Genomic DNA, 13,105 nt, shown 5'->3' on the forward strand with positions numbered 1-13,105 from the left:
TGTCTCTCAGTATATCTGCACAGTCACGTGATTTTGTTCCTAAAATATTCGTTTTTGGTGGCTAAATTTGAGGAATATTCCATATACTGTATGTGCCTCCACGTGAGTTCTAGAGGAAAAAAACATACTGTAGGCATCTTAGATAAACTCCTGAAGGTACATTTTTTGTCTGTTTTCCCAGAAGAGAAAGACTGTGAATTTTAAATGCATGTCTTGTACATTTAAATGCAAATTTGACATTTAATTTAACTAGCATATATATATGGCTTCAAAGCTAGCAAACTTGAAACCACAAAACCTCATTTTTGATTTCATGTGGTTCCATTCACACCGAAATTTTTTTGCATCTGTCTGCTTTTTAAATAGTTTTTTCAATGCAGTCATGCTCTAAATAGTTTTTTTTAGCACCCAAGAATGTTTTTTTTTGTTTAGTTTTTTAGCGCCTTTCTATGTAAAGTAAAAAAAATACAAAATCAGCTGTTAAAAACATGTTCAGTTCCATTCTTTGAGCTTTATCTAGCTTTTACAACGCAAATACATTTTTGGTTTGAACGGCCCCTAAGAATGGAATAAGGGAAAAATTGTTAGAAGGCATGTGAGTCATTAAAGATGTTTTTAGTAAACGGTTTGTATCAGAGAGGGTCAGATGTTCATTTGTATGCTTTGATTTAAACCATGTATTAAGTTACCAGCCACTGATTTTACTTGGTCACAAAGATGACAGTTTTAACCGCATTAGGCTTTTGTGATATTTTGGACCATGGTTACACAATGCCCTGTGCAAGGTATATTCGGAACCTGGCATTCCATTAAATGGAATGCTGTGCACACTAATTAATTGATGCACTGATGACACTTCCAGTCAAACTATATTTCACAAAGCCTGCATATGATGCTTCAAGTTGCCATGGAATATTTAATATGGAAGAGCTATGGAGCCTCTCATGTTAATGAATTAGCAATAAATCTTGTAGAGAGGCAGTGTGCCTCTTGGGTCTTGGAAAAATAGTGTAAATATATGTCACAGGGCATCACTGATATGATGTAAATTTGAAAAATATCAACTTGATATTTAAGGGGTTAGCACTTTGCAGTTGTCACATCTACAAGTGTTGCAGTTTGCAATGGAAATCAGCACAACACATCGACTGTGCGTGTGATATCAGTTTAGATCTTTTGGGGGAGAGCCATTCTCATTCTACAGAGCATTTGAAAAAACAAATCTGTGTTGTGTGAGATGTGTTTGTTTTCACGGAAGAGAAAGACATGTCAAGTTAAAATAATTTAATTTCTTAAAAACGAGTCTCGAAACACCTCTATTCTGTTCCATTCTTTGCACCATGTCTAACTTTTGGATTGGTTTGAATGGCCCCTAAGAATGTGTCCTGTACTGGATGTACGTAGACTTTGAATTAGGTTAAGCCCCACCCAAATATAATTCACATGTGCTCAGCTACACTATAATTCACTTGTGCTCCCTCCAATTGTATTTCATGAGAGGAGCTGGAACCTTTCATTGCCTGGTGTGGGTCATGACAGTCCATGAACCCTTAATATAAATCTTAGTTTAATCCAAGCTCAATTTGATTTAAGTGTACAGTCCCGGTTGTAAGTCTTGCACAGGATGTTAACTGATCGTCCTCACAGATGCATGTTCATTGTGCAAGCTGGGAAAAACACGTAAGAACTGTACAAGCACATCGACAGTCGAAGCAAAAAAACATAAGCAGACGTACAGTACATGCAATTGATCCTAGACGTTAGGCTGTCGGAGCATGACTAAACATCATCATTTCTCCTAATTCAACTCTTGATATCTTACTCCTCATTCAGTTCTCATTCTCATAGGATTCTCATATTTCACGTAGCCTGTGTCGCCATATGGGTTTGTTATGGAAGCCAGGTCCCGCCAGGGATTAGGAAATAAAACAAAACTGTGTACCTTTCATGAGGGAATGAACTAAAATCTCATGAAAGGTTGTAATAATGTAATCAAAAATCTATTGATTATAAGTGTAAAATCAATATATTTAAAGTTTATTGCAAAATATTCAGATGTATTTAAATAGATCAGTTGTTTAAGAGTCTAGAGAGACCGGCTGGATTGCATCATGGGAGTGGGCGGCCACTACTGGGTTCGTTTGGCGGGCTTTGTTGGCCACGATTCTCTGATTGGTGTATCTTTCTCTGCTGTTGTTTAATGGGTAGTGAAGTAAACTACATTGAAAAAACAAAGACCATCTATTAACAACTTTGAAGCTCAAGGAAAGTCAGTATTTAAAGATTTAAAAAGTTATTACAAACGAATTTGCCTATGGAAAAAATGCATGGGATTTTGACTTCGGAAACGGACTATTGCACTCTTTTGCGAGATATAGTCACAATTGCTACTTTATATCTCGCAATTGCGAGTTTATATCTCACAACTCCAACTTGAAATAAAATTGCATTTTACAGGTAATAAAGTTGCAGTTGCAAGAAATAAAGTAACAATGGTGAGATTATCTTCTTTTATTTCATGGCGGGATCAAGGCACCACAGTTTCCATTCTAGATAAACTTCTAATTGTATGTTTTTCACTGAGATAAAAGTCATTAGAAGATGCGCAGGTCTGGAGATTTTTTCTTTAGTAGAAAGTTGTATGTCTTTGACACTCGCGCATGTCACTTACATCAGTCAAGGTCACACTATGCACTCAAAAAAGGATTTTTGCAGGTTGTTCACTTTACTTAATTAAAATTAACTAAAGCAACACAATTCTAGAACATTTTGTCATAAATTAATTTCATTATGTTAAATTCAAGTTTACTTAATCCATTGGAGTAAAGTCTACATTAATATTGTTTTTTTTTTTCATTTTCCAGCATGCTTTGCAGGGGACTGGATGGTATGAACAAATGTTGAAACGAAGTGTTTTTTAATGCATTTTTATCAAGATAAGAACAGGAGTTTGGTTCGGTTTTATCATTTTTTAAAAGAAGCGTTTGTTTGGCTGGAGTTTGGGGGAGTTTTGACCATTGCTTTGGACGAGGATGGACTTGCACTTTCAAGTGATGTTTGATTTGAATACTGCTTAGTTCTTTAAGCAGTTGCTATCAAACTGTCAGTGCAACAGTCTCACTGTCCTTTCAGTTGCTCAACTGGCATATATGCTAACAATTAAAAAAAATTATGAATTTGGACCAACATAAGACAATCAATTGAATAAACCTAAATAAATTAATAAAATTAAGTTATATGAATCTAATAAAGCTGAGTTAGACCAACTTTATTTCACTGATTTGACCTAATCAAACTAATTTATGTTGGCTTAATGAAACTAAATTAATTATAAGTAACTTAATTAAATTGCTTGTAAAATAATGTAATTAAGTAAAGGTAATTAATAAATTTTTTGAGTGTGGTTCTTATAATTAGATTGAAACTATGTAATGTCGATGTTCCTATTTACGTTACCATCCAACTTACAAGTAACTTTTAATTTACTCACAAAAGTCTATTTTTATTTGCACTTGGTGCTTGACAAGTGTTCATTTTGAACCCTGCATACATCCTTGCGCTAACACGGGAAGCTCTTCCGTGAAATACTTTACACACTGATTAACGTGATCAAATTAATGTGCATAAGCAGAATCATGTTCCTAAAAGGGCATCTTAATAGGAAATGTTTTCAGATCAGAGGACATGGCTAAGAGGGAGTACGATCAAAGAGAAGATTATCATAATTACAATTGATTTGCATATTGTATTATTCCATTAGCTTTAACAACACAGTAATATTTAAGGTCGATCTGAGAATAGAAAGTAAGATATGAAATGCTTAAGCTTTTCTATAAATACATCCACCTACATAAGCACATGAACTTCCAGTAAATCCTATTCCTCCATCCAGTGGGGTTGTTTAATGTATCCCATTTTAGATTAAAAGACTTGTTCATCTACTTGAACTTCACCTAATTATGCATATACTGTATGTAACTTTGGCATATCGCTCAGCTTGGGGTGGCCTCATTTCTTAACCTGCATATGGGATGTATCTATTTTAAAGCCTTATAATCCAAACACGAAAAAGAAATCATAATTACAGTAATACTGCAGTAATACATAAAATGCTCCCCATTTTGATTTCTCAAAAGCACAATCAACAAGAAGGATATTCACACTATAAACAAGCAGTCAAGCACCATGCACAAGCTATAGCCAGAAATACCTGGTGGTGATAACTTCCGTCTCTTCGATATGAAGTCTGGACAGGAAAAGTAGTGAAGACACAATTGAAGGGATTTGTTTGGGGGCATCATAGTGAAATGTGTCATTCCATGGTTTTACATATCGTGGCGCTCAAGTGTGGTGACAATCACAAAGTGTTTAAGCAGCAATGCAACATTTCAAAAGTTTATGACCAGCATCAGATTCTGATATAATGAAATATACTGTATCTACACTCACTGAGCACTTTATTAGGAACACCTGTACACCTACTTATTCATGCGATTTATCTAACCAGTCAATCGTGTTGCACAGTGCAATGCATAAAACCATGCAGATACGGGTCAGGAGATTCAGTTCATGTTCACATCAACCATCAGTTTGAGGACAAAATGTGATTTCAATTATTTCGACTGTGGCATGATTGGGCTGATTTGAGTATTTCTGTAAGTTAATGCTGATCTCCTGAGATTTTCACACACAGTAGTCTCTAGGGTTTACTCAGAATGGTGGCAAAAATAAAAAACATCCAGTAAGCGGCAGTTCTGCAGACAGAAACACCTTGTTGATGAGAGCGGTCAATGGAGAATGGCCAGACGGGTTCGAGCAGACAGAAAGGCTATGCAGTAAAGGTAACTCAGACAACCACTCTGTACAACTGTAGTGAGCACAATAGAATCTCAGAATTCACAACATCTCAAACCTTGAGGCGGATGGGCTACAACAGCAGAAGACCACGTCGGGAACTTTATTAGGACCATAGTGTTCCCAATAAAGTGCTCAGTGTGTGTATATAGCCAATTAGGTTATGCTTTTAAAGGAACGGCTTACACAAAAATGAAAACTCTCCCATAATTTTCTCACCCTCATGTCTTTAAAAGCCTGTATAACTTTATTTTGTGGAACACAAAAGGAGTTATTAGTAGCAGTATGTCCAAGATGCTCTTTCCCATACAGTGAAAATGAACAGTGACCATGGCTGTCAAGTGTCTAGAAAGATTTTCAGTGAATAACGACTTACATTTCAGTTTTTTTCCTCACACAAACTATTGTATGGCATTAGAAGACCTGGAATACAAGGCATATATTATATGAAATACTTCTATTATGCTTTTATGGTGCTTTTTTTTTATCCTTTTTGGAGCTTGACAATCCCTGGTCACCATCCAGTTTTCAATTATTTGGAAGAGGGCAGAGAGAACAATCTTCAAAATTTCTCTTGTGACCATGAAAGAAGTCATATGGTTTTGGATGAGTTAATAATGACAGAATTTAAATTTTTGGATAAATGTATTGATTTATTTTTTAATATGATGCTGACATAATTGGTATTGCTGTGACAAGACAGTGAAGAGTAATACCTTGGTGCGAGGATGGAAATTCCGAAACGCGCTGGTCTTGAAGACGGTACGGTTTCTCCTGCATATGATAGCAGCCGCCATAACCGCAACAATCATCACTAGCGATACAGGTATCAGGACTGCCAGTATCCAGAGGTTACTAGGCAGACTCTTTACCATGGCTGTATACCAACACACACACATACGCAAGCAAACATCTGAAATGAATAAACCCATTCACAAAGTTTGCACATTATTTCTGCCACTTGCAACATACAGTTACAGTAATCCAAGCTCCCCCTGTCTCCTACTGTCTGTGGTGAGCTTCTAATGAGTTGAATCTGTCTTTCGGCTGTAGCTCTTATCTGAGAGATTAAACCCCCACTGTTGCCTCTGATTGCGTTTTATTCATACAAAACTGGGGCTTTGCTCTTCTCTGCCAGACAAACTGGGTTCGATGCCCCAGTCGAGAGCTCAGTAAACTTGTGTAAACTTTCTACACACAAACCCCTTGAGGTTTATAGTAGTTTGATATGGGATCGAAAATTATTAGCATTATTATGCTGTATTAGCCACTGTTTTTTTCCCCTAACAAGTGAGTGAGCATCCATCCATCCATCCATCCATCCATCCATCCATCCATCCATCTATCTATCTATCTGTGCTTTATTTAAAGAAAAGGAGACAAGTTGAAATGATGTGGTAACAACATTATGTGACAAATGCTGCTGATTGGGGTTGACTTGTATTTACATTTCCTTTTAAATTTTATCATCTGCCAGGCGTAAATTGTACGACAGATTACTTGTAAAAGTAGCAACACACCTCACCTCAATAAGCCATGAGATTTAAGGTATCATTTATGTCCATAGAACAATGGTACGGGACAAAGTATATCCTAATATAAACTGGGTTCAACATTTATCAAACAAACTGCAATATATACATACGCTCTGCCTGAATTTGGACAAAGTATCCCAGAGTGAGAGCCATTGTTTGAGAGTCCACCGTGTTGAGGGTTTTAGCCGCAGAGGTGCCAGTAACAGGAGAACCATCGATCTGTACATAGTAGGTCATTTCAGCCGGGTTCTTGGGCCCAGGCAGTCGCCGGATACTGACCATCTGTATGAAAAATGCAGTAAATACAATCTCCCATTAAGATGTCTCTACAATTCCATTTTCCATGTCTACTCCCACGAGTCCATGTTTGATGTTTTTCCAAGATACCAGCACTAATTAGTGACTAGCCTAAATCTAAAGCAGGCCCTAAATAAATGAAAATCACACGAGGGCTACTTTCAGTTTTTAAGGGGCCATATTTGACCCTTATGAAGTTTTTTCCCCCCTTGAAGTCCAGTTACTGAACAAGGTTTCTTGCATCAAAAACACCTTAATATCTTAATTATTTAAATTATCATTTGCAAAGTAGACACAGTTTTTTTTAAATCTATATATAAATGACCTCTGTTATGATTGGCTAATATTTTTTAGTGAGAAATTAGTTGCTGAATACTTGGTAGGCATTGGTATGCAAATAAGGGGGAAATAATGTGTGGATGGATGTATAGATATGAATTGGAACAAAATTTAGAACTAACAGTTGAATTATAGGGATAGTTCACCCAAAATGTTTAATACTCTCATCATTTAATCACCCTCATGCCATCCTAGATGTGTTTGACTTTCTTTCTTCTTTAAGTCCACACAGTGCAAATAAATGGGTACCAAAATGTTGAAGATCCAAAAACCACATAAAGGCAGTATAAACATAATCCATACGAATCCACATCTTCAGATGCAATATGATGGGTGTCGTTGAGAAACAGTTGCATATTTAAGTCTTTAAATTTACTACAAATTCTCCTCCCTGCCCAATAGGTGGCAATATGCATGAAGAATGCAAATTGCCTAAAACAAAAGAAGAATGTGAAAGTGAAAGTGGAGATTGATAGTAATAAAAGACTTAAATATTGATCTGTTTTGCTTCTGAAGATATGGATATAACCACTGGAGTCATATGGATTACATTTATGCTGCCTGTATGTCCTTTATGACCTTCAAAGTTTTGGTACCCATTCAATAGCACTGCATGGACCGACAGAGCTGTGATATTCTTCAAATGATCTTTGTTTGTGTTCAGCAAAAGAAAGTCAATCATATACATCTCGGGTGGCATGAGGGTGAGTAAATGATGAGAGAATTTTCATTTTAGGTGAACTATTACTTTAATATTGGAGATGAGAGTTCCCTCATCACACACCTGGACAGTGTAGTCGCCTACAGTTGTGGCTCTTCTTAAGCGAAGGCCATGTCGACTGGCAACCAAAAAGAGCTCTGCCAGCCGCTGCTCCATTAGACTAGCAAAGCTCTGATAACTTCCCTCGAGAGAAGAGCTGTCAACGTCCTGAATTACTGGAGAGCAAGAGAGAAAAATGAGCAAGGTGACAAAGAGAACTTACCTTTCATACCCTTAAAATCGAAAACTGCAATTACTGTATTATTACTGTGAATTGACCTTGCTATAGAGGATCCTGACAGTGATACAAGGAGAAAAAACTGGAAAAAGGGAAAGAAGGCAACGGAGAGAACATTAAGTGCGAGAACTCATACATAAAGCTAGAAATAGCTTTTTCACACTCAATGTTCTGATCCAAAGCGATCTCTCCAAATGAGTTGATGGGGGCAGCTAAATAATACATCAATAGTTCTCCGCAAGGAAAAAGGCTCTCCGTGTTTAAAAGAACAGAAAACATTGCAGAGATTTAATCATATAACTCATGCTGGGGAATAGCTGTCTGGGTGCTGGTTAGCAGTGGAAGTATTAAAGTAATTACCTGTGATTACCCAGTAATCTCTGGTTGCTACTGAAGTGTTAAGGTTGTGGTACTCTAGAGCTGTGAAAAAATAATTATTGGTTATTTTTTATTTAAAAAACGTCAAACAAGAGCTGAATGTTGTGATGCAACTTTGTATCTGAGTGATTGACGCATAATGTTTTTTTGATCAACACCAAGATTTTAGGTAAAATGTGAAAATAGTCAATGTGAATATATATTTAAGTAGGCATATTTTAATATTCTGGTTCAGATTCCTTTTGAATCTGGCTACTTAATGATTCCATTAAGATTCTTTTAGTACTTTTGGGAAATAAATATTTTAGAAATGCTATTCAGCATCAATGAGTAGTGGTGCAGAAAACAGTGTCAGGTTATTTTAGTACAGTTTACCTTCTGCACCAATCCTATGTATCAAGGAAAGCTTATATTTTAGGCGCACCATTTGTAATCACTTTTTTTTTGTCTTGAGGAGTTGAATGGTCCTGCGATGTGATAAACAATGTTGTTTAAAAGTTATTTTAAAAAGTAATCCATTAGAAATTACTGATTACTTCTAAAAACAAATATTAGATTACTGATTACTTTATCAAAAGTTTAATTACTTTTAAGTTACTTTCTAAAACACTTCACAGAAAAGTTAGCTTTTTTGCTCAACAAATTCAAAATAATGTTTATTTCCTCCTTGTTCCTTGTTGAATGAAAGTCATGCACAGCGTACATATGAACAATTACAAATTACAAGAGACGTACAAATGAACATAATTCATGTTTTAAATTCTACATAAATAATACTATTTTAGAAACGCAAATAATGTACTTAAAAGTAATTAACTTAACTGAAAGTCAGTAACAGGAATCTGATTCCTCAAATTTAAAATGTTATGCATTACACTACATTTTACTTAAAAGTAATTAGATTACAGTAATAGGGCTGGGTATTCATATAGATTTTCATATTCGATTCCTATTCACAAGCTCTCGATTCGATTTCGATTTGATATCGATTCATGTGGGTATTTCAATAATAATGTCTGTTTTGCTAACATTTGACATAAATTCTCTCCAGCTAATGCTGTTAATTCTACAGAGGAACATTTAACTAGGTACAATATGAACATTTAAATTGGACTAATTGTATTTTATTAGTTTTTCATCATTTTGATCACATTTTAGCTTTTAAAAAATGAACAAATCAATGTATTTAATCAATAAATATGATATTATATTGTATATATTATATTTGGATACATTTGTATTGCTTAATTGCATAATTTGTAATATTTACAGGTATTTACATTGATTTGTTGAACACGTGCTGAAAACCGGTACTGTCTCTAAGGAAATCCGACATTTCTGTAAACAGCATCTTTAAATTATCGCATGTTAACAAGAGAGACACAAATGGATTTATCTCATCTGTGCTATGCCTGAATTTTTTTTTATGTTCAACTGACTGTAAAGATCAGAAAGAGTATTAAAAGAGGCATTATTCAATGACAAATGGTTGAGTGGCTCTCGTCTTTGGACACACATATAGTACACGGAACAACTTTTAATCTCATCACGCAGTGAAATGATCTCGCTGCTGAATCCTCCACCATTATACTGCACAATTACTGGTGAGTGAAATCTAAACATTTACAAGCTAGTTGCCAAATATATAATATTTTATTAGCATAGTGCGAAATGTTGTTTCAAATGCGAGAGTTTTCTTCTCATTGTAGTAGAGGGATGAGCAATTGAAAAATAAATTTTTTGCCCAGATCTATACAGAAACTAATTGCACCCAATTAATTAATAACTAAGATTACACCCAATAATAATGACAAATGATTTTTTTAAAGTAGAAATTTTACATGTAGTCTTTCAATAAATAAGGTCAAAAAACTGTATGCGTGATCATTACAAACAATTTGCAAAACGCTGCTTAAAATAGCTTTAGATGGTGTATAGCATGTCACACCACAGGACATTTTGATTTTCCAAAGGTATACAAATTACCCATCTTCTAAAATGAGAATGGTATTTATCCTTTGAATATGTCTTTTGGAAAAAGCAAAGATAATTTCAAGATCAACCCTACTGAAGGTCTCTGCCTCAAGGCAAACTTAAACTCATGGATTCAAACAGAAATAAACATGAACTACCATTTCAATGTGCCTTAACATGATAACAGGAGCTAGCAAGTTAAAACAACATCAAGCAGTAAACATGAACTGGAACTTACGCTCTGCAATGATCAGAGGGGGGAAGAATAAAAAGTAGCCCACGAGCTCGGCAGTCAACTGGTTAAGCAGACCGCTGGACACAGTACCACTCAATGGAGTGCTACCATTCCACACTACATACACCAGAGTCACTGCCAAAGAATTCCCTGTTTGATATGTATTCAGAATCTGTCAAAAAACACAAACAAAATATAAATACAAATACAAAAATAAGTTCTCTGAGGGATGTGTTATCAGTCCTCTGAAGGTGTCATTTATTAAACTTTGTTTTCAAGTTCAATTGAAAAACTACCTCAACTGAAAGAGCCCCATAAAAGTCCTCGACTTTTTCCAGCGCCTCAGCAAACACATTTTCCAACCGCTGCTCCATCATTTGGATGAAACCACAAGACTTGATGTTATCTGTCGGCCCGACAAACCTAAGAACTGTGTAGGAAAAAAGTCTACTGTTAAACAAAAAAGAGATTTCAGATGTTAGCTGTATTTTAAGTCATGTTCTAGCTGAGAAAGATGCAATTTAACAAACAATAAAGGGTTTTAGTACTTAATGGATTAAGACTGGTTGAGTTGACGTTCATGTTATATGAAAAAGGGTAATCAGATTTAACTTGCTGTCTGTAACACAGGGGCTCAAGCATAAAACTGAATACAAGCTCAAAGATCAGTCCACTTTTGAGAATGCTTCTATTTTGCATTTTTCTAATTTAATAAAAATTTTTAATTACAAATGATATAATCAGCATAAGCATTCGAGTGAAAAGGAAAGAGCTTAAAATTTAACATTAACATTAGTATATAGTATGTCCCAAATATGGTATGCTTTAGTGATATCATGCACTCGAGCTAGCATTGACTCCACAAGTTTGTGCAAAACCTCCTTGTTATCCAGCATGATTTGAGAAAGTTACAAAACGCATCTTGTGTGCTTCAGTGCAAAGAAAATATGACTTTGTATAAACAAGATTAATGAGTTACAAACACGCATCCGAACGCTAGTGGAGGTCAGTGAGAAAGAAAAGCTGGTAGATACTGTTTCTTATGCGGGAGAACAGTGAGCAACACACACACTTTTGTTCCAGTTGTAGAGCCCCTGCAGCAGGGCATTTGGGTGACGTCTCGACAGCATACTCGCTCAGCAAAGCGACACCACTCTCCCGTTCCTGTTAGGGTTTCCAATCGATTCTCCCCACTCTGTGATGCACCCACTGAGAATCATGTTAAAAGCGCCCTGGTTATAGCAGATTCTATTGTAAGGAAAGTGGAAATATGGTCTGGCCCACTGGCTGCTCGTCGTGGTGACAAGGTTTATAGTAGATTAGTGTCACTGAATAGCTGGATGTCTGAGTGGTGTCCAGAGGATAGCTTAGGGTTAAGGGTTTTTGGGCTAAACCTGACCTGCTAAAGAGAGATGGAATAAATCCCTCCAGGTAAGATGCCACTCTCCTCTCTAGTAATTTGGCTTTGTAACAGGGCAAGGAGGAGGTGGGAACTGGCTGAACAATAAACGTAAATTTAATGATATAAATGAACTTAAAACAACATAAAACATAAACAAACAGACACACATGCAGCGTGGCCACATGCGTCTCTCTCTCTCTCTCTCTCTTCGAACTGGCGCCTCTGACTCATCTTTATCCCCCTCCCGGCTGATTATCCTGATTCAGAATCAGCCGTGTGTCCTCATGGCCAAGTGAAAGTATTATGACTAACTGGGGCCCAGGTCAGGAAGCAGACAAACTGGCTAATCCGAACGTCTCATATAGAGATTGTGTCTGTTCCCCGAATTACCAAACACAAAACTTTAACTAAATAATTTTGAGAAAAATGTATTAAGGTACAAATTTTAAATAAGATAAACATCATATAAAAGGTAGGGCTACTAAACATTAGATCTCTTTCAAGTTTTAATGAATCTACTCCCCCAGGTTATTGTTATAAACATGAGCCTCGTCTGAAGGGTCAAGGACGAGGTGTTGCTACAATTTACAATGAGGTTTTTGGTGTTACTCACAGGACAGGATATAAGTTTTAAGTCTTTTGCACTAATAATGCTTAATGTGACACCATCAGATACAAATAACAAATCTCTGTTGTCTTTTGCCCTTGCTACAGTATATAGATCACCTGGGCCATATTCTGATTTCCATGGTGAATTTGCAAATTTTCTATCAGATCTAGTAGCTACTGTGGATAGAGATTTAATTGATGGTGACTTAAACATTCATATAAATAATGAAAATGACACATTGGGATTAGTATTTATCGATATTCTCAACTCTCTTGGAGTCAGACAAAATGTGACAGGACCAACTCATCGCCATAATCATACATTAGATTTAATTCTGTTATATGTAGTTGATGTTGATACTATAGAAATTCTGCCACAGAGCGATGACATCTCAGATCATTGCCTCTTTTTTTATGCTGCGATCAGCAAATGTTACTCAATCTACACAACGGCATCATTCAGGAAGGACTATTCTTTCGACCA

The 13,105-nt window shown here is 36.0% G+C and overlaps 1 protein-coding gene across 1 annotated transcript in view; it reads right to left on the bottom strand.

Moving 5' to 3' along the window:
• kiaa1549la (KIAA1549-like a) overlaps positions 1–13,105 on the bottom strand; it is a 74,668-nt gene that overhangs the window by 19,104 nt on the left and 42,459 nt on the right. The window contains 7 exon segments of the mRNA XM_052120234.1: positions 4,211–4,246; positions 5,571–5,731; positions 6,500–6,671; positions 7,810–7,961; positions 8,384–8,443; positions 10,614–10,782; positions 10,907–11,040. Coding sequence (XP_051976194.1) covers positions 4,211–4,246; positions 5,571–5,731; positions 6,500–6,671; positions 7,810–7,961; positions 8,384–8,443; positions 10,614–10,782; positions 10,907–11,040 — 884 coding nt within the window.

The sequence above is a fragment of the Xyrauchen texanus genome, chromosome 46 (genome assembly GCF_025860055.1).
Source record: "Xyrauchen texanus isolate HMW12.3.18 chromosome 46, RBS_HiC_50CHRs, whole genome shotgun sequence".
NCBI lineage: Eukaryota > Metazoa > Chordata > Actinopteri > Cypriniformes > Catostomidae > Xyrauchen > Xyrauchen texanus.